This window comes from Monodon monoceros, unplaced genomic scaffold, assembly GCF_005190385.1.
Source record: "Monodon monoceros isolate NGI ecotype Baffin Bay Population unplaced genomic scaffold, NGI_Narwhal_1 Super_Scaffold_4, whole genome shotgun sequence".
NCBI lineage: Eukaryota > Metazoa > Chordata > Mammalia > Artiodactyla > Monodontidae > Monodon > Monodon monoceros.
The window spans coordinates 52,877,610-52,899,021 of NW_021703781.1; the positions used below are offsets into that span (position 1 = coordinate 52,877,610).

Genomic DNA, 21,412 nt, shown 5'->3' on the forward strand with positions numbered 1-21,412 from the left:
TGTGTTATATGTTGCTTCATGTATGTTGAACTTCTGAATCCCAGTATCACCTGGAATTTATAGTAGATAGATACATTCCCCTTGAGTTCCAGTACACTCCTCATGGAGTGGAAGTCTTTGCGGAATAGGAATAAATTAGGCATCTGAATGGTAAGCTGAGGTTCCTAGTTCTTCAGTTTCTCTGAGACAAGAATGCCGAGGTGAAAATCATCAGACATTTTTGGTTCTGTCTGGAATTCGGTGGTTGCTGTTCTGTTAACATTCCTCGTCTAGTTACAAGTCATGCCAGCCGCATCTTCCCATATCCTTCCCTTTCAAGTCAGAGGTGTAACAGCACAACCCTTGTATAGCTTTTTCCAAGAATTAGAACTGGCTGCACCTATCAAACGTGTGATGTGGGCAGCAAGACTGAGACCAGAGCCGGTGGCTGGCTGCCTGGCCTGCTTTTTCTGGCCTTCTTGGAAACTTGGATCCAGCCAGAAGCTGTGGGTAACCTCCCTGCCTGAAGCCAGTCATCAGTCACCACACGCTCCCCCGCCAGCTACACGTTCTTTCACAGACCATTGGGTGCATGTGCGAGTATAATGTTGTTACTGTTTGGGAGATGTTTGCTGGATCCAACAGGAAATCAGTCCTTCCCTTGTTTACCTAAACTGCCATGCCAAAGTATAGTGCTCCCTCTGCCCGAATGAAGGAGGTGAGGGAGTTGAGAAGAGGGATGGTAGAGGAGAAGGAAAAGCGCGCTTCTTTGTATTCACAGAGGATACCCCAGAGCGGGTCCCTTTTTACCGGCTAAGGAAGGGCAGCTCTCATGTGTGAGGACGGGAGGACTATTGTAATCTTGCCCCATCTACCACCATTCACTCTGGCCTTGCAGCCTTGGTTGTAAAAGTTTACCATCTTTGGACTTTTTCTTCTTTCCTCCTACTTTTCATCCCTTAACCTTTCCAACCCATGTTTCACCACGGAGCCTAGGGAGGGAATTGCGAAGCAGACTGTAGGCTGATGCCGGAGAAGTGCAGTGGGGCTGTTGTGAGTAGTATGTGGGCTCCACACATCTTAGTAACCAGGTCACCAGGAGTGAAAAGGGGTAGAGTTAGGGTGCTGGGAACTGCCAAGAATCACAGCCAGTCTTGTCTTTGTAGCAGTCCATAGTGAGCAACCTTTATTGGCATTAGGGCATCAGACCTGTAAGGATCATCTCTCAAGTGTGTCTTAGTGGAGACAGGATTAAGAATCATGTCCAGGAAGACCATGGGATTTTATACCACCCCTGAGCAAGGGCCTGCCAACAGCCAGGTCAAGCAGGGATGGTGGCCTTTCCTAGGTTTAGTCCTTAACTAAATTAAATGTTCCCCTTCTGACCTCTCCGTAGTCTCCTGTCCTCCACTCTACCAGACCTGTCTTCTTTTTCCTGCAGAGATGAGCGGCCTGTTTGACCCATGTTCTTTCCACTGCAAAACTTTATTCAATGCAAAATTCACTCCAGAAGCCTGGGGGACCCGACCTTTTAGGCCGGTCCTGAGGCGCACAGTGACCTTGCCTGCCGGGGTCAGGGCAAGTGTTCTTCCCTTGGCAGAGGGCCTGGCAGCAGCTGGGGTCCACAGCACCCCGGGACTCTTTATGTTCGGCCTCCTCTTGCTGCTCTGCGGGAAGGCCATATCTGGCCACTCCTGTGAATCTTGCCCCGTCTCAAGCACTCAGTAACTGGTGGTTTGGGCCCGTCAGGAGATAAGGGGATGCCTGAGGCCTAAGCTTCCAGGGATATTAGAAACACGCATATGTACAGTAGGATAAAGGTAAGGGCACTAAAGAACAGACTCTTAGAGAGTATGGTAGCTGAGTTCTAAATGCGGACCTATCAAGCAAGGGACTGAATTCACCAGCTTCTTTGCCAGTTGTGACTTTGATACAAGTTGTGTTGCACAGAGCTCCTAGCAGAGAGCTGACCTCTCCTCCTGTGTATTTCGGTCCTCCTCCAAGACATTTGCAAAGCACCATTTAGATGGGGGACTGGGCCACAGTCCATTCCTAAGGAACTGATAGCTCCTGAACCATGAACTCGGGCAAGATCCGGGAAGGACTGGGTCTCCTATGGAAGAGGAGCTCAGCTGAACAAAGCCCGAAGGCCATAGTCCAGAGACCAAAGGCCCTCAGGGGATAGACCCAGAGCCATCCTGAGGGAGCAGTGCCGCCCTGGTGTGGTGATCTTGCCATCAGAAGGCTTCCTGAGCTGGTTCTTGGTGCCCCTTGGCACTGGCCCCTTACCCTCTGAGTTAGGGCTCTGTGAAGGGCATGGCTCCAATAAGCTGAGGTATCTGGTGTGTGGGCAGCAGCTGGGGGTGCGCAGGGGTGCCTTCAGATGAGGTTGTTCCTGAGACGCTGCTCCTGTTCCGGGGAGTGCTCTGTGTTAGCTCGGTGTGCGTCCCCTGCGGACCAGAGGAGGGCAGGTAAGTAGTCGACCTGACCGGAGTCTCATCCCCTCCCTGACAACTTCACAAACACCAAGAGACATCCTGCCCAGCTCAGCCTTTCCATCAGGTTAGTCGTGGGCACAAACAGTCCGTTTTATGGAAATAGATGCCAACAGATGCGTAGCTGCAGGGACATCGGGAAGATAGGCTGTTGAGTGGAAAGGGTTGTGCTGGTCACTCTCCCTCGCCCCCTCCCCAGGTTCATTCTCTACCCTTCTTGTTCTCTCATGCCCTGGAGACCTGACCCCTAGAGACTGCCGACTGATGTAGGTCACTGGGAAGAAACAGCACGAGATTAGAGGATGGAAGGAGAGAGGCCAGGGCATTTCTTCCCCTGTTTGTGCAGTGATGGTCTCCTGCCCGCTGCTCCCTCCTCCTCAGTGCTAGCGCTCGCCTGGCTCCAGGACACACTTTGCCCCTTCAAGCCCAAGGTGATAACAATATTCCACTCTTGCTTATCCCTGGACATCTCAACACTCCTCATCTCCTTAGTCCTACTCACACCTCAGTGTAGTCCTCTCATTAAATAACCTCCTGCTCGCACCTGGGTGTGGCCTGTGTTTCCTGCAAGGACCCTGGAGGGGTCAGAGCTGCGTAGTGTTCTTTCCTTCCTCGCTGCCCTGGCCCCCTTACAGCCTGCCAGCAGCATCACGGAGGCTGTGCCTCCACGCCGGCAGCCTTAGGTTCCAACCCCTGATCGCTCTCACGCTCCTGTCTCACTTAATGGCAGCAGAATCTACACAGTCTCACGATTTTCAAATCCTTATATTCCTCTTCTCACTGTCTTCCATCTGTTGCCAGAGTTATCTTTTGAAAATCTGATCTGATCTTCCTGCCTCCTTGGCTGAAATTTGTTAGTGGTTCCCAGAAGCCCACGGGATCAAGTCCATTCTCTCAGCAGGAGCCACCGTAACCCTCCCTGCAAAGAGCTCTAGTAGGTGTGACTGCATAGCCCTATTTTACAAAAGAGACAACTTCTGAGGGGGAGATTTCCTGACTGTCTTAAAGCCAGAAGGTGGTGGAACTGGATTTGGTGCCCAGTGAAGCCCTCTGAAGCCAAATCCTATGCGCCTTCTCCTCGTCCCCTCTCTGACCTGTGCCTCTCCTTGCAGCCAGCTCAGATGTCCCTTCCTCTGCGAAACCTCGGCTGGCCTCCAGGTGGTTGCTGGGAGAGCGCTCTGCTTGCTCAGCAGTAGTTCACAGCGCTCCGGGGTACCCAGTAGGACTGGGGTTACCCATTTGCATGTCTGCTTACCCTACCTGACAGCTCTGCCTGTTACTCCTATTTATGTTCCTAGTGCCTGGCAGTGCTCAACACAGAGGTAGGTCTTAATAAATGTTTGTGGAATAAATGAACACACCTCCACCCTCTGTGTGCAAAGCGTGGGAGTGACTGCACACACCCCACAGCAAATACAAGCACTTTAAACTCTAAGGTAGAGGAACTGCTTCCTTTCTGTACGGGCAAGTGAGGCAGCCACCTCCTTACTCTGCTCCCCGCTGGATTGTTGCTTCTTTGCCTGAAATTACCAATCCTGCAAGTGTCCTGAGCCCTGTTCTCCGTGGTCCACGTCCTGTAAGCAGTGATCAGGGCTGGCGGTAGCAACACGGATCCGGGGGACTTCTACGTTTGCCTGTGAGGCAGTCAGCCTGGGATGGAGGCAACTAAGAAAGACCCTATGAAAGGAAGGGGAGAAATAACAGACTGGAAAGGGGAAATCCTGACATGGCCTGAAGTAACAGGTAAGATTCCAGGACAGATGGCAGACTGAGATTACAATCCAAACAACCTTAAGGACAAAGAGGCATGTGGGAATAGTTACTGGGTGGGGCTGATGCAGCTTGTTCCAGAAATCTATGAACTTCTATGAAGTTGTCAAAGGCAATTCATCTCTGTCCCCTCCCCAGCCTTGTACACACACTGAAGTCACACACAGGGACACAGGGTCTTCCAGCTCCCCGAGCTCGCACAGGGCTGGTCTCACAGTGGCCCGCAGTCACCTGTGTGGCAGTCGTGCAGCCAGACCCGTTGCCCGTCATATTTGCAGCGGCACCGCATCACGTTGTTCGAGAAATCGGACTCTGCCACCTCGAGCTTGGGGTTCACGACCACCTGGAGTGAGAGATGGGCCAGCTGAAGACAGGTGACGTGGCTTCTGAGTTGACAGTGGCTGTGACATCCTTTACATTTCATGTAGTCTTGCAAACTGTGCTCCTCTTCTTCATTAACCCTTACAGCCACCCCAGGAAGTAGGCATTAAGGTCCTTATTTTATAGATGGGGACTGAGTTGTGACGGGCCCCTTGTTCACTGAATCCGGACTCAAACCTAGGTCCCGGATTCTGATCCCTTCCCCTATGGTGTAGCTCCTTCAAGCGCCAGACATGTCAGAGATCCTATTTATGAAGCTCTCTTTCTTCATTTGACCTCAGGGAGCTTTTGGAACATCTGGAAGAAGTGGAGCTCCTGTGGGGAATCCCTGAGCTCACTTACCTGAAAGATATAATCCCCAGGGCCCACGTCTGTGATATCCACCCACTGGCAATCAATGTCATGTCGGTAGGTGTCCCAGCAGCCAACGGTCACTCCCTGTTCCCCAAAGTTGGCACATGCGTAGCGCCTCTGCATTCCTGTAATGGAGGGTGCTGACAGTCATTGAGTCCCTGAATTGCCAATTAAATGCAATCAGACTAGGGGCCTGGGCTTCAGCTAAATATCTTGCCTGTTGGAGCCAGAATTCCTACCAAGCATGAATCCAGCACCATAGCAAAGCCCATCTGTGACAGAGATTATTTCTTTGGATGCACTAGTGGAAATTCCTGTTGGCCTAGGAAATGTGATTAGAAGATTCCAGCCCTACTACGCTAATTCATTTGCCCATACAACCCTGAGGAGAGCCAGTGTTTCACCGTGCCATTTTCTAAGGGCTAGGAACTGTGGGTGTGCGAATCAGACTATCGATCCATGCTAAGTCCCAAAGGACTTAGAAGTGAAACAGGTCTGCAACCATTATCCAAAAGAAAGCGTTAAGCATTTCAGAAGTGGTACACAGTATGTTGGGAATGCAGAGGAAGTAGAGAGGGTAAGAAATTTATCTTTTTGAATCGCCTTGAGTGCTGACTGTTGCCAGGCTGGAGTCTCCAGCTGCCTGAGGCTGTTAAGCAGGGCAGAGGGGATCCTGAGCCCAAAGGGGCCAAGGAATCTAACAGAGGAGGATATGCCAACGGGAAACCACATACCTGTAGGGCAATTTGTGTCCTCTAGACAGAAGCTGGCCTTGTGCCCCTCAGCCACCTTGGAGCCGTTGAGAGTGAGCAGGTCATAGTGGGTGAAGACCTCAATGCTGTGGTAGTGCCTGCAAAAGGGGCAGAGCTGTCAGGCCGGCCGCAACAGGAGAGGGTCCTCACAGAGGAGCTGGTAGGGAAGGCTGAGGCACTAGGCCGCATCCTTACCCAGAGAGGAACGTTACAATAGCAGGGCAGTGCCCTTCTCTCCCCCAAACCCAAGATGGGTGTGACCCGTGGCCTACTTTCCTGGCACCCCTGCCAGGCAGCAAGACAGCTGCCCTCGTCACCTAGGGTCTCACCCGGGTGAGGAGAGGTCAAAGGTCCAGGAGGCTGCCTGGCTACAAGGCCTGAGGCCTGCAGGTGGAAAGAAGAGACACGTCCAGGGACCAGCCCAGGAGCGGAGTTGCTGAGTGAGGAGGGATGCTTCCTCTGCTCCCTGCCAGCCTGGGCCCAAATTGCTACCATTGTTTCCAGTTCTAATGACAGCTCTTCATGCTGCCAGGAAAGGTACTTATTTTCTCAGCAAGGCCAAGTCCCAAAGTCACTGCCTGTTCCTCTCAGCTTTCCCCACCCACGGCTGTGTCCTGAAGAAAAAAAACACCCTTTTCCATTCTGCCTTTGTCACAGACATCATCTCTGCTGCTGTCTGGGCTGGAGGCTCCTGATAGGAAAGAACGCTCATTGTCTCCTTCCAGCGCCAGCAGCTCTTCCTTGCGGGCCTCGCTTTGCTGCTGCAGAAACCAGCAAGCTTCTTCTGCACAGCCAGCATCCTGGATGGGATGGCTATTTTGGGTCTCCAGGTTTCTAGGAGTCCCCACTTCACCTGGCTTTTAAAGACAAGGCCTCAGGGCCAACAGAAAAATTGTCCACTATCATTCTAACAGAGACCAGCTCTGCTGGCAAGGACTGCTCTGTTGGAGCAGTGGTGGAGATGGACATGTGGGTACCTCCTGGCCAGGCGACCGAGTGATGGAGAGGGCAGGTTGGTGCTCCTGGGATTCCTCACTGCCGCCCAGAGGCAAGGCCAGTGAGGCGTCTAGGAAGGAAGGCTCTTTCCCAGAGCGCACGCCCCTCCCAGGAAGGCTTGCCCGGAAGAGACCAGACCGGTTGGCTCCCTGGACCCTGGTTTCGTTCCCCTAGAGCCGAGGCCTAAGCAGGCACTAACCTGTGGCACTGGTGCCAAATCCAGCTGTGGCGGCCTGTCTTGGGACGAAAGTCGGCCCGGCCCAGGTTGTGGATCTGTGAGGAGAAGCGCAAGAGGCGCCGGTGTCCGTAGGGCCAGTCCATGCGGTCAGCGGACCGGGAGAGGCAGTTCTCTTCATGGGCACAGTACAGCTGGCTGAGCGGGCGGTCCTCCAGGTAGGCCGTCTCCTGCACTAGCTGGGCGTTCAGCACGAGGTCTGCAGCACCTGGGCACGGTGGAGACCCAGAGGCTAGGAAGGCAGCCGGTTTGGCTCCCTGGCCTAGGGGACAGCCTTGCCTCCAGACTAAGCTCTTTTGGAGGCGCCGGAAGAGTAGGGCGGTTTAGGAGTCAGGAGATGTGAGTTCTAATAGCAGGAAAGATCTATCACCTTAGCCTAAGCTTGCTGGCTTTGGGGCCAGACTGCCTGGGTTCCTCTCTTGGCTTGGTTGTTAGTTACACCATTAACTAGCTCTGGGACTTGCTCAGCCTTTTGTCTTTCATTTTCCTCATCTGGGTGACGGGGAGAAGAAGAAGAAGATTAGTGTGATGGTACCTGTAACGTGCTTAGATCATGGTTGGCCCACGGTAAGCATGCGGTTGATGTAAGCTAGTATTTCTTCTGTAGAATGCGTTTCAGCCCCTAAGTGCCTCTGTAGCCTAGCTCATATAACCCCTCAGTAAGCTCTGCCGACCCCTAGCTTGTTACCTCAGCTCACTCTTTCTCTGGGCCTCAGTTCCAGCAATGCGAGGGGCAGAGGGAGAGGGCTGGAGAGCTGGAAGAGTTAAGCGCCGAGCCTGCCCCTGGGTCCTGCCGTTCTGCTGCATTCTGCTGCAGCTCCTAAGCCTGTGCTTCTTCCAAGGTCCCTGTTCTACCCTGGTTGCTATCAGGGGTGTTCATACCAGGGCATCCTGTGCATCCTCCTCCGAGGCATCGTGGACATTCTGGTGCGTAAAAATCCAACATGCTAGCGCCTGTGTCTCCATAAGCTGTTCAGTGCCTCTCCCGTTCCCTTCCTGTCACAGGGGCTCTTACCCTCCTCAGAAGCCAGCGTGTTGTCCCTCACTGTGTCAGTACAGAAATGAGGAGATGCACAGCTTTTGCATGTAACGTCAAGAGAGAAATTTGCCAATTCTCAACGTCTGTTCATGCAAAAACTGGGTTACACTTTAGATTTGGGGCAGAGCTATCATATGGGTGAGCCTTGCACTGACGATGGTGAGACGGGAACACAGGTTTATTTCAGGGGACAGGTGTCGAGGGTGGGAGCTTGTTTGCTGGATGGTGTCTGTACTACCACTAAATGCTCTTGGAATTCCTGAGGCATATTTTGGAGAGAGCTAAGGGTATGCCCACTGACAGACCCCAGAATTCCTGAGGGAAAAGAGTGCTTTCAGAGAGAAGAAGAGAGGGTAAAGGCAAGAAAGAAGGGAGAAAAATTACAGAGGAGGAATGGGGATGACCACAGAGATGTCAGGTCGGCTGTCTGTACTCAGCCGTTGTGAAGCATCAAATGCATTTAGGAGAAGAGCTGCCACTCCAGGCGGTAGGACAGAGGGGTACAGGTTCCTGGGAGGGGAGAGACGGGGAAGCAGGCCCCAGTGTGCCGGGAGCAAGCCCCATCGCCCTGCAAGGGAGGGTGTGTTGTAAGGGCTGGTGCTCTTCCAGCGTGCGCTGGACAGAGAGGAAGCCCTAGAGCTCGCTGACAAGAGTTAAGGATGTCTTGGCATTGAAGCCTGGCTGGGAAGAAGGTCAAGTGGCCACTCAGGTTGGTGGCAGCCTGCAGCCTTTGGACTGGATACAGTTATCCTGGCCCAGACCAGGTTGGCAGATGTCAAACAGATGCTTCTACCCCAAGAATCTGGGGGTGTGGGGCAGACCGATGCCTCAAAATGGTCTTGACCTAAAGTCTTTTGGGTAAGTCCCACAGCTCACCGTAGGCCCCATGTGTCCTCACATTTCCATACCCTCTACAACAGTTTTCAAACTCTTTTCTTACTACAGACTGTAGTAAGAAATATATTTAATGTTGTGACACACATAAATAATTCCAAGAGAAAAACATTACCCTTACTAAATGTATCACGTCATTGTTTTCCATCCTGTTTTTTTAAACTATTGGTCGTGACGCAACGATTGGAAAACACTGTTGTGTATCCTTACATTTTCACATATTCTCTGTTTTAATGCTCACAGTAACTCCATGAGATGGGCAGGGCAGGGTTTGTATCCCCGTGTGGCAGGTGATTTGGCCACGCACGTGGTAAATGGCGGAGCTGGTGTTCTGCATGCAGCCCTCCTTCCACTCCCTAACCCTGCTGGCCTTGGAGCTGGGACCAGCACTCAGGGCCCTCCCTGAAGACAGGAGGTGTGGGCTTGCAAAATTAGGGGAGCCCGGGCCAGCCTGTCCCACCGGCCCGTCCCGTTACTCACTGTCTGTGCAGGAGACTCCGGCTGAGAAGTGCCCTGCACCGTGGGAGCAGTGCACCGGCCCGTGCCTTTGGCACTGCTGCAAGGCCAGCTCTGTGCCTGAGCAGTGCACCCCGCTCATCACCACTTCTCCGGCCCCCGGCGTCCCCTGCCAGTACCAGGTGTCCTAAGAAAACAGCCAGCATCACCCAGTCAGGGCTGAGATGTACTCTTAGAGTCACCTGACTCCCATCTGAGGCTTGGACCCCATCAGACCACCCACACCGGGCTGTGCCCAGCCTTGGCCTGAAATCTTCAGTGATGCTACTTTGGACCCCTCTGGTATTAGAAATGCCTTCCATGTGTCGAGGCAAAAATCCACTACTACGGCTTCCACCACTGGCCCTGCTGCCATCACTCTCCCTGACGGCAGACCTCAGCTGTTTGAAGAGGAAGGTCCTGTTCCCTTCCTGTTCACTCAGGCCTGTCCCATTTCCCCAGCTGTTCTTCAAACAACCCTAGATGGTCGGTTGTGCTCGGGGTTGAGCCCAGTTCTCCCGGGTGAAGTATGCCCAGTATTGCCTGGCAGGCCAGTGTGGGCGAAGTTGAAGAGGTTTCTCCATGGCAGCCATGCCCCAGGCCTCTTGATTTTGTTTCCTTGATATCTTTTGAATCTATCCACTTGTTTCCCCAGGTCCAAGCCAGCACCATTCTCAGCTGGGCTACCGCAATAGTGTGTTTCTCTGCACTCATGTTAATCTCCACCCCAACTGTTTGCCGAACAGCAAGGAAGAAATCTTTTAAAAATCTGCATTGCGGGCTTTGAATGGTGTGGCCCGTCTCCTCCTTCACCCTGGCGCTTCACACCACTCCCTCTTGATAGCCGCACTCCACCCCCGGCCCCTGATTTCCTCAACAGAGTCAAGCGTTCTCCGGCCACAAGGTCTTGGCGTGGGCTCTTTATTCCTCCCCCACCTCGTCTGGCTCACTTCTATTCATTTTTCCTACAGACACAATTATGTGCCTGTTGTGTGAACGTTTTATGAATGACTGCATCCCTCACTTGGCTGTATGTGGCGACTGACTGCTCCGTTAGGCAGGAACTGTGTCCTGTCCACCACAGTATCCCAGCACCCAGCATTATATTGGCACATAGTTTCACTCATAATTAACTGTTGAGTGAATGAATGAAGGGTCAGCAGCTTTAACACAGGAAGTTTTGGAGCACAGCAAGGACCTACCTTGATGGCATGGTTGGCAAAGCCCAGACCAAGCTGTCGGCAGGCCACCATGGCTTCGCTGAGGCCCCAGTGGTCGCTGCACACGGTCCCCCAGCGCTGGACCCCGTTCACGTCCACCTGCACCTCCACCACCCCCTCCTCGGGGCTGCGTCCACCGGCCAAGCGCACCTGCAATGGTCAGGGGTGTGTGAGGGGCGGGGCCGCCTTAGCAGGGGAGAGCTCAGGGCTGCCGGCCTGGAAACCTGCAGCCCTGGACATGACGCTCCCTTCTCTGGCTTAGTCTCCTCTGTAAAGTGAGGACGTTTTATCAGATAGTCCCTAACGTCCCTGCCCGCTCGAGAAATCTGACTGAGTGCCTGCACCTGGGGCTCTCACTCTGGTACTTGCCCTCCTGCTACCTGAAATCCTACCACTGACGACAACGTGCCTATTGCCAAGGGCTTTCATAGCTATCGTCCCGTTCACAATGACCCTATGGGACAGCTGACCCCATTTTACAGAAGAGAACCAAGGTCTGAGGCGAGAGACTTGCCCACAGTCCATGTTAGCGTGACCCTTGAACTCTGACCACCCCACTCAGCCTCCCAGTGCCACTCCCGGGTGCTGACATCCTGTGGCCCTCTGCCCTAGGCACCGTCTCTCTCAGCTTCACAGGGGACCTGAGAGGGTGGGGTGGGAGAGCCCATGCACCTGAAGAGTCCCACTGATATTCTGACATCTCTGAAGGCTAGAACCTGGCCCTGAGGGGAAGTAGGCCAGGCCAGGGGAGACTCCCAGAGGAGAGGGCATTCCAGGCTGGCTCCAGGCAGGCTCCAGGCAGGCTCTGGGGCCCAGAGCACCCGCTGCCTCTCATGAACCACTCCCCACTGGCTCCAAGCAGTGTCCCAGGCTAGCTCGAGGCTCACCTGATCCTGGAAGCCCAAGTTAGGGATGTTGCATCTCACGGCAGCATCATTGTCATGCTGGCAACCATTCTGGGAGCCTTCCAGGGAGGGGCAGTCACCGAGGGTCCGCTCATATCCCCCGCAGCGCACCTCACTCAGGTGGATGGGCCCCAGCGCTGCAGAAGGGAGGGAGAAAGGCCATGGGAGGCTCCATCTCTGCAACCCCACACCTGCGGCTCCCCCTCCACAGAAGGGGAGAACCAGCCTGGGCCCTGGCACCCCAGGACCACCAGAGGGTGGACCGGTGGCACATCCAGGCTCTCCCACCCCACCCCAGGCCTCCTCGCTCACCTTGGCCCAGCTGGGCCCCAAAGAGGGCCTCCCGAGCAGAGCCGAAGCCGAGCTGACGACACACGACGCTGGCGGAGATGAGGTTCCACCCGTGGTCGCAGACCGTGCCCCACCGGCGGTTCATGAGCACCTCCACCCGGCCCTCGCCCACCTGGGCCCCCGAGCGGAGGCGCACCCTCGTCTCCTGCTGGGAGAAAACCTGGCCTCAGGGAGGGCCGAGGAGGCAGGGGTAGGGGCTACACCCCCGGCAGAGCCCCCTCAGGACAGGCAGAGCCAAGGCCTGGAGTTCTGACTTCTGTGGCTATTCCTCTGAATAAGCTCTTTCTCGACCTCCCCCTTCCTCGGTGACAAAGAGCGGCCACAGTAATCACAAATTCCAGCCCTAACAAAAGAGCCTTAGGAGTTGGGGGTCCCTGGGCTTCACAGCCTGCCACCTGCTCACTAGGCGAGTCCCCTCCTCTTGCCCAGCCTCACTGCTGCTTTGTCCTTTGGGGCTGAACCCAGAGCAACACTTCCGCAGCAGATCTGTGAAATGATTTTAGAGACCCGTGGGGACGTGTGTCAATGAAATGCACAGTGGGCAAGTCACTTCCGTTCTAATGCCCTCCCGCCCGCTCCGATTTCATCGAGGAGACCACCTCACATGGTGCTGCCCTGCCCCAGTGCCTCACCAGCACTTGCTCATTGCTTTTTATAACGAAGGGCCAGGCTTGGGCTCCATACCTGCGGCCCTCAATGGGATGTAGCTACAATGTAATTATAGTTGTCAGCTTTCCATTTATGGTAGGGTTATAAATGTCCCTTTTAAGTAAATCCCAAAGTTCAACGTTCTGTGAGTTGCTCTCCTCCTCCCGGTCTGAACTGATGCCCCCTTGATAGGGGTGGTTCGCCATTCGCCGTTCCTCCCCTACCTCCCCATCAGCGCCTCCCCGTGGGGTGGGGCCTGTGCCTCCAGGCCTGCATGGGACCCACCTCTGCCCAGGACTCCTTGCTCCCGGGCTTCGCCTTCAGAGGGCGGAAGCGGGGCCCTGCCACACAGCTGACCACAGCGTGCATGCCCCCTGGGCAGGCCGGCCGCAGCTTGCCCTGGGCTGGTGCCACCTGCACCTGGCAGTTGGCCATGTGGGGCTCTGTTCCCAGGCAGTTGACCCGGTGGATCCAGAAGGAATTCTTCTTTGTCAGGCTCTTCAGTCTGGAAGACAAGGGAGACTGAGGGTAGGGGAGGGGTTGAGGGCTGTGCTCAGGACTCAGGGAGGCCAAGGCACTGGGGCGGGGAGAGGGGACTGGAGGGGAGGAGAAGGCAGGGGAAGCAGGCCCTTCATGCCACACCCCTTTGCACCCTCCCCTGAGGGTGCTGCTCCTTACCTAGACTTGGGATCCTTCATCTTCGAATTCCAGACTTTCCTGGATGGGAACAAACAGGCGGGGAGTCAAGTGGGTGCAGAAGTCCTACCCGCTGTCACCCCGCCTCTCCATACTTGTCCTTGAGTCTGCACTAGACTCACAGTTTGTAAGCTTGTTCATTAATCTTACTTCAATGCTGAGCTTCACCACAGTCCTGAGAGAGTGGCCACCCCACAGGTAACGATGATCTCCATTTTACAGGGAAGGAAAGCAGGGCGAGCAAGTTCCCCTGACTAAGCCCAAAGTGGGTGTCTCTTCTGCACCAGGCTGCCCTGGGGCAGGCAGCTCCAAGCTCGCCCTTCCCCCAGTCCAGATGAAGGTCAGCCTTCAGGGGGCAACTGGAGAAAAGGGGCCCTGGGAAAAGTCCTCTGGGGACAGGTGGAAGTTGAAGGCCTTTCTGGTGGGAGCTGCCCAGGCAGAGATACTGAGGCTATAATCAGGGCTGCCCTCCTCAGGGGAGGTAGGCAAGCCAGCCAGGCCCAGATGTGCAATTACCGGGCAGCAGGGAGTCAGGGACCCAGATCCCAGTCATCCCCAAGGATGGGGCCACGTGGCTGGCCTTGGAAACCAGGGTCATCTAAGTCAGAGACACGGGACAGACCAACTAAAAGTGATTGGGGATGGGCAAGGGTAGATGACTCAGATGTTTCGTGGGAGGTTTATCCCTTGATGAGAAACATACGAAGTTTTCACTGACAGAGCTGGTAAGAACTATGACTCGTCATCATTTACAGGCTAATGCAATCTTGGGACAGTTCTGTCACGTTTCTGACAGAATATTTTTATGTTTCCTCTCCCAAATGCCGCCCCACCCCACGCCTGGCTTGGACGCAACCCAGTCAGAGCCTGGCTTGGATCGCAGTTGAGAAATTCACTGAGACAAAGTTCAGACAATTCCCTGCGGATTGGATAATTGAGGCCCAGATGCCCTAGCAAGGCCCACAGCTCGTTGTTGGCAAAGCTTAGACCCGAACCCAGGCCATCTGTACTTGTGGGCAGCACTGTATCTTTACTAGTTAGGTCTAATTTTTTCATCAGGGACACAATTTTACATTTATTTACATTTCACTTGGGGAGTGCTCTGCACTATAGTCAATTCTTTTATCCGATTGGCAAGTACGATGTTTATTTTCTGATTGTTTCTAGAAATTTCCCAGGGTCTCCAAGTTCATCCTCACTCTTGTCTTAATTACTGAGGGATCCATAACCCAGGAAACCCAGGCACATTGCTCCAACTGGGCCTGTTTCCATCCCAATCCCAACACCCACTGAATGTCCTCCCACAGACACTACTCCTGCCAATCTCACTGCAGCCTCCAAGGTCCCACGTCACACACAGACACGTGCACGCGCGCGCACACACACACACTCAGACGCTTCCACAACCCCGCCTTCCGCGCGGCCCTCCAGCCAGCCGTCCTCCTACCTGTAGTAGTGGCTGACGACAGGCACCTCGCTGGGGAAGCCCAGCATCCCGCACACCACCCTGCTGTTGTTCCTGGTCCAGCCCTGGTCACACACCTGCCGCCAGTGGCCCTCGTACTTCACCTCCACAGCTCCCTCGGTCACCAGGCTCTGCCTCTTGGCACTGGCAAGGATGGGCTTGAGCCGCACCTCCTCCAGCCGCCGGCCCTGTGGGATGCATGGTCACCGTGGGCCCCAGGATTCCTGCCCCCGCTGAGCCCGCTGCAGGTCTTCACGTGGGAAAGCTGGGGCTCGGAGCACTTAGAGATCACCCCACCCAGTGCCCTTATGGGACGGGCCAGGAAACGGAGGCCACGTGGCTCCGTCCTTGGGGATGATGGGGAGGCATTTGCTGAAAGCCACACAGTGAGTAGGAGGCAGAAGCTCGGTTTGTTTAGGGTTCTTTCGTCAACTCCAGAGAGGACCAAGCAGATCCACGCTCTCCTGGGGTCAGGATGGGAGCCCTTGGAGTCTGGGAGGCTTCCACCAGGCACAAGGGGGCCTTCTTCACGCCACCCTGGGGAGGGCAGAGGATGGGCACAGACCAGCTGCCTGAGACCACCAGCAGGACCCTCTGGCCCACGAGACCCCCGCTCTAACCCTGGATGACTTAGGCCAGTGCGAAGCCCCCCGTCAGGGCCCGCCCCATTCAGTGGGCCGCGGCCAGCTGTCCTCAGGCTGAGGCTGTCTGACAGCAGAGGGCAGAGTCAAGAGACCTGCCCTGCCCACTCCTGCTGTTTGGCTTGGGCTGTTCTTAGCTTGGAGCTGTCTGTGCCAGGAAGAGACAGCAACTGTGGCCAGGCCTTGTGGGTGAGGCAAGCCCTACCTGCTGCTGCCTCCCTCGTGGGGAGCAGCTTCAGTGATTCCCAGCGGGCCCAGCCCCTGACTCCCTGCCCGCCCTTTCTCAAGCTGGGGCCCTCTACCCATGCACCTGCTCCAGGCCACAAGCAGGCCTCAGGGCCCCAGGGATGCTTCTCAGCCCGCGCTCTGCTCCCTTTCTTCTCCTTCCTCCTTCCAGGCTCACCACCTGGAGGCCCTCTGTCCCCTGACCCCCTCCTCAGCTCAGGCCAGGGCCTGAACGGCCTTCTCACCTGGGGCCCAAGAGCATTGGAGACCCTCTCAGAAAGGTAGCCACGCTGGCGCTGCGGGTGGCACACCACCCCGATGTCCTCCGAGTGGCTGCAGTCACTGACGCCCCAGCCATTAGACCTGCACTGGTCCAGGGAGCTCTCTGTGCCCACACAGTGAACGTTGTCCAGCCAGATGGGTCCTGTGTGGGAGGGGATGAGTGATGCTCAGGGACAGGCACAGAGAGGCAAGTCATGGGCTCTACCTCCTGGATAGGACCCCACAATTATCAACATTCCTCTTCCAAAGCCTGAGTAGAAAATGGGGGTGGAGAGAGGAGTTGGTTCTCCTGGGAGCTTGGTATCTACATCCCTGACTAGTGTCTCCTCTTGGCCTCAGGTCCCATAGAATCTGCTTTTGGAAAATGCCAGGTAGGTCTGTTAATTAGATCTACCTGTTCCCTCATTCATCCATCTAGTCATTCACGCAACAGCATTTGCTGAGCACCTATTGTGTGTGATTGCTATGTTCAAGGAACTGAGAGCTGAGTGGTAGTGACGGTGGTGACGGTGATGGCCTCACTGCAAGTGAGAATGGGAGAGTAGGACAGGTCATTTGCAGCTGGAGCACTCAGGAAATGCCTCACAGAGGTGGTCACTTGAGCTGGGTATTAAAGGACTAGTGGGAACGTGACAGATTCTATTGGAGCCTCAGGGAGCCCAGCCCCTGAGAGAAGCCCGCTACCATCTCCTCGTCACCCTGCAGGGGAGCACCGGTCACTCACCCTCCCCTGGGCCATACTTGGCACTGTGGGCCCAGGTCAAGGCGGCTTCAAAGCCCAGCTGGCGGCAGGCCACCGTGGCCTCCTGAAGCGCAAAGTCGTCATCGCACACGGTGCCCCACTGGCCCTGGTGCAGCACCTCCAGGCGGCCCTCCTCCGGCCTGCTCCCTGGGCCCACCAGCCGTAGCTTCATGGTGCTCAGTGACTGCAGCCTGCTGGGAGGGGTCTGGCCCAGCAGCAGGAGCAGCAGGAGAGGAGAGAAGGCAGCTGGTAGGGACCACATTGTGGTGACTCCAAGGGCTGCTGGGGTCAAGGCACCTGGGAACGAGTAAATGTGACAATGATGACCACGTCTACCCCTGACCTCGGGTCTCTTCTGCTAGCAGAGACAAAGGGTAGCACAGGTCCCTCCGAGAGTGTGTGTGTGTGTGTGTGTGTGTGTGTGTGTGTGTGTGTGTGTGTGTATGTGGTGGCATGGATTGGGTCTGGGCTCTGAGATTAGTCGATCTGGTTCAAACCCACCATTCCTTGGCCATATGACCTTGAGGAAGTTTAAGTTTAGCCTTCCCGAGTCTCAGTCTCCTCATGTGTAAAATGGGGGTAGTAACCCTTATCTCCCAGTGTTGTTGTGAGTGTTGAATAAAGTATGGATGTAAAGTGCCTACATAAAGTGCTTATCACGAGCCTACCACATGGTAAGTGCTCAGTGAACAGCTGTTTTTGATGTCGTCTTATATGTAGAAGGTGGGGGTGCCTACACTTTGAGTCATGGGGAGCCCCCAAGGGCTAGACTGTCCGAGCTGGAGGAGATAGAGGGTATTTGGATCAACTTCCTGACTCTAGGCATAAGGAATTGGGACCTAGAGAGTTTAAGAGACTTGCCCAAGCCACACAGCAAGCTCCACCTCTAGGTCCACCTACATGCATAATTTGTACATTGAGTCCACGAACATTTTTGAAATATTTGCTTCAGGCCAACTATTAGGCCAGGCGCTGGGACACAGAAGTGAACACATCAGACACTACTCTCTGCCCTCATGAAGCTCAGAGATGAGGAATCAGAGAAGGGACACTTAACCAGGGCCTTGTTGGATGCATAAGAGTTCTCTTATTCCCCTTCAGAAAAGGGGAATTCCAGGTAGAGAGAACAGGATGAGGAAAGAGGGAAACAGGGAAAGAGGTGAGTTTGTGCAAGAGCAGGGAGTGCCCTTTCTTAACCCTGTACTGCAGTATTGGGGGCCTGGAGGGGACTGAGGTGGAGGGACAGGCTGGGGCCAGATGATCAGGGCCTTGTGCACCATGCAGAGGGTTTGCCCTTCATCCTGTAGGAAGTAAAGGGCCCTGGGAGGGTTTTAGGCAGTGACCATACACAGGAGAGGGCTCCCATCTCCAGGAAGCTGTTGTCATATGCTCTCTGGGTCCTTACAGGGGACGAGTTGGGGGCTCCCCCTCATACATTAGCAGCCTTGCTCCTAGGAGCAGGGTTGGGAAGAGCACAGAGGACGGTCATCCCTGGTTGGAGCTGGTAGAGTATCTGCAGCCACCAGTGCTGAAGCTCCTCCACGGCCAGCTCTACTGCTGATGGGAAGCTGAGGCTGGCCTGGAAGTGGATGGAGAAAGTTTGGGTCCTTGGCTTCCTCTTTGGTGCTTGAGTCTTAAAAGAGCTCATTCTAGGGAGACTCCCTCTTTCTCCCATGGCCACTGCTATTCTTGGGGGGGATTCCTTAGCTGGTCAGTCTCAGTAGGGAGCGTCTTACAGGGCCCCCTGCCATTCCCTTCCCCACAAGCTGGTTTCTGGCTGAGAATCGGTCCTTATTCCTGGCCGCACCCAGTCCCACCCCCTTCAGCCAGCAATCCGCCTGCTTTGGCGAGCGCAGGGCTGGGGGCAGTAGCTCCTAGAAGTGCACATGATGAGCTCTGGAATGACGCTCCACGGGAACAGGGACTTTGTATTGTGCCCCCAGTGCCCAGAGTAGCGCCAGGTATGTAGGTGGCACCCCGTATCTGCAGATGCGTGCATGCAGGGTGGCACAGCACTGCGCTTAGGCGTACAGACGGAGTCAGGCTGCCTGAGTTCACGTCCCGCCTCCACCAATTGGTTTCTGGGTGGTCTTGGGCAAGTGATTTAGTTTCTCAATCTCAAGTGATTTAGTTTTCTCATGGAGTTTATCCCCTCTATAAAATGGGGGTAAGATTCTTGTGAAGATCAAATGAATGAATACGCGTTAAGCCCTTAGAAGAGCAAGCTCTCATCTGACAGCTATTATTAACTGCAAGTGAAACAGCTACTACAGAACCATTGGTCTAGGTTGGTCCCAGCCTCTCTTTGGATAAAGAAGGAATGGAGGCCGCGTTCCCAACTCAACATCAAGTCCCCAGTACTGCTACCCTTCTTTGAGACACTTCCGTCTCAGACTTAAGCACTGTTTTCTTCATGTCCCTCCCCACTCAGGAGCCGGGGGAGGCTCCCTGCTGGCTGTCACCGCATGCAGAAGGCTCTCTGCCGCTTGGGATGTTCCCATTCCCTCCTCCCTGCACCCCTAAGGAGGAGGTGGACAGCTAGGGACTGAGCCAAACCGAAGTCACTGTGGATAGAGACCTCCCCCAGATGACAAGAGAGGATAGAAAGATTGGGCTCAGGGCCCACCAGCTGTTAGGACCCAGGGGTCACATTGGGTCTGGCCTGAGAGATGACCCCGCTCCCTGTCAGCAGCAGTCAGGATGCTCCTCATTCTGCCACCAAATTAGGTGACATGATTCAGATGCTTTCTCCTGAGACTCAGGTGCAACACCTCTAAAATGAGGGGGTGGCACTGGAGGTCCCCCATCTATGATATGGGCCAGGGGGAGGGCTGGGCAGGTCAGTTGTGTAGCTGTGGCTGACATCCCCAGAGTACTGTGGAGGTCTTATTAGAGGCTGTGGACACTCCTGGGCCTACAGGCCCCCTCCCCTCCAAGGGGCCTCCGTGGGGACAGGGGTGGCCTTCTGCTGAAGAATCCTGGTGCTAGATCAGCTCCCTTCTATGAAAGCCGCCCAGGAGGTGGATGGGCGGTAGCAGAAACCGAGTCATATACAGGGAGAGCCCACTTCCCAGCCTTCCTGCCTACTGCAGGTACCTCTGCAGCTTTCGCTCACATCACACTTGTCTTCTCACATTTCCCAAACGCATCCTTCAGTTCCCAGCCTCCAAGCATTTGCTCTCACTGTTCCTTCTACTTGGGGTACCCCTTCCCTCAATCTCAGATTGTTAACTTCCTACACATCTTTCCACACCCAGTTCAAATGCCACCCCCTCCATTAAGTCCCCCGCCCAGACCCCCACCTTCCTAGCACTTGGTGTCTTTGCTTCCTGTCTCCACAACCCAGGGGAGTGTCTCCCATAACTGCTCCCCCAGAGCTGAGCAAAAAGAGGACCAGGCTGAGAAGCCTCCCTCAGAGAAGGAAACAGCCTCAAAAGTGGATCTTTTCCAAAGTGAAGGAGAAAGGGCTAGAGTGAGGCTGAGGAGGAGGGCAGGTTAATCACAATAAGTTTATTATACATTTAAAAATACTTATTGAATACTTATCTCCACTTTATAGGTGAGGACACGAGGTCCAGAGAAGCTAAGTAACTTGCCCAGCCAGGATTCAAACCCAGGCAGCCTGGCTCCAGCGCCAGGCTCCCAGTCAGGAGAGAGATGGACACGGGAGCAGGGGAAGAAGGAAGGGAGGCAGGGAGATGAATGAAATTCCACCCATTTGCTGGTTGATTTATGACCCAGCCATGGTGTGAGGGCATTGGGCTGGATGCCAGTGCTGAGTGCAACCAAGTGGCAGATCCAGGATCCTGCCAGCTTGGAGGAGAGAGGCACCTGATCCAGGAGCTGCCCGAGGACTCTGGCACCTGGCTTGACCTGGCCTTGCTAGAGAGGCTGGAAGTGCCCAAGGGTATTCAGGAAAGAGCGCTGGGGTGCTGTCCTGGTGGGAACCAGGCTCCGGAATCACTGGAAGCCTCTTCTCTCTAGCTCTTCGAGGAGGGGGTGGGGTTTCCCCTCTCAGCCCTGATTGCCTCCCTGGGACCACTGATTGTGGTGACCTGACACAGTGCCAGCAAATGTCCACCTGTCCAGGCATAGGACATGTAGAGTTTGAAGCCCTCTGCCCACCCTCCATCTCTGTCCCCAGTCTCCCCCCGACCCCCAGCATGCTCAGTTTTGGTCTGTTTTTTTCAGAGAGCCCGGCTCCACCCTGCCTCTTTGTCCCCTGTCACAGGAATGATGTCTGAACCCACCTGTCCCTTCCTCTGCCTCCCCCTACCCTGCCCCGGGAGAGGCCAGAGAAATGGCTACACTACACGCAGCGTGTCCACAAACAAGACACGCAGGCACCCCGAGGCCACGACGCACCACCCTGGGCGGCCATGGGGCCAAGCTCCCCAACTCGGTCACTTCCATTGGCAGCAGGTTGGTGAGCGACTAGGGGTCTAGGCTAACTGTTCATGGGACCCCCACGCCTGCCATTCCCAGCCTTCAGGAACCCTCAGAGACTTGCTGACCCCCAGAGAGACAGAAGTCGGACAGACAGGCAGGACAGCGAGAGACAGACCTGGCCAGTGGCCAGGCAGGGGCTCACCAGCTGGAGTGCGACGTTGCGGGGCCGGGGCTCCGCGGCCGGGCAGCGCCAACGGGCCTCCTGGGGAACCCTGGGGCCCTTTTATCCAGCTGCGGCCCACGGGCGCCCGCGCCCCGCCCCGCCCCGCCCGCCCCGCCCTCCAGCCCGCCAGCCCGCCAGCCGCGGAGGAGGCCCGCCGGCCCCGCCCCCGGGCGGACCTGGACGCGGCGGGCGGGCTGGCGGGCTGGAGGGCGGGGCGGGCGGGGCGGGGCGGGGC

At 55.4% G+C, this 21,412-nt stretch overlaps 1 protein-coding gene across 4 annotated transcripts; it reads right to left on the reverse strand.

Moving 5' to 3' along the window:
* Window positions 1-1,133: 1,133 nt before the first annotated feature.
* LOXL4 (lysyl oxidase like 4) lies at window positions 1,134-21,252 on the reverse strand. 4 transcript variants are annotated; one of them, XR_003790561.1, is made up of 15 exons: window positions 21,157-21,252; window positions 16,548-16,862; window positions 15,787-15,965; window positions 14,658-14,863; window positions 13,193-13,231; window positions 12,800-13,019; window positions 11,828-12,011; window positions 11,498-11,652; window positions 10,593-10,760; window positions 9,376-9,538; window positions 6,927-7,170; window positions 5,714-5,829; window positions 4,968-5,104; window positions 4,005-4,587; window positions 1,134-2,429 (listed from the first exon to the last, which is right to left on the reverse strand). XR_003790561.1 is itself a non-coding variant. In XM_029201126.1 (15 exons), exons 2-15 carry the CDS (start codon window positions 16,825-16,827, stop codon window positions 2,359-2,361), a joined length of 2,274 nt encoding a protein of 757 aa, XP_029056959.1. In that variant the 5' UTR covers window positions 16,828-16,862; window positions 21,157-21,252; the 3' UTR covers window positions 1,134-2,358. The 4 variants fall into 4 exon arrangements, 3 of the variants coding, with proteins under 3 accessions (XP_029056959.1, XP_029056960.1, XP_029056961.1); XM_029201126.1 differs by having other exon boundaries at window positions 4,476-4,587; XM_029201127.1 differs by having other exon boundaries at window positions 4,476-4,587; window positions 21,130-21,203.
* Window positions 21,253-21,412: the final 160 nt, after the last annotated feature.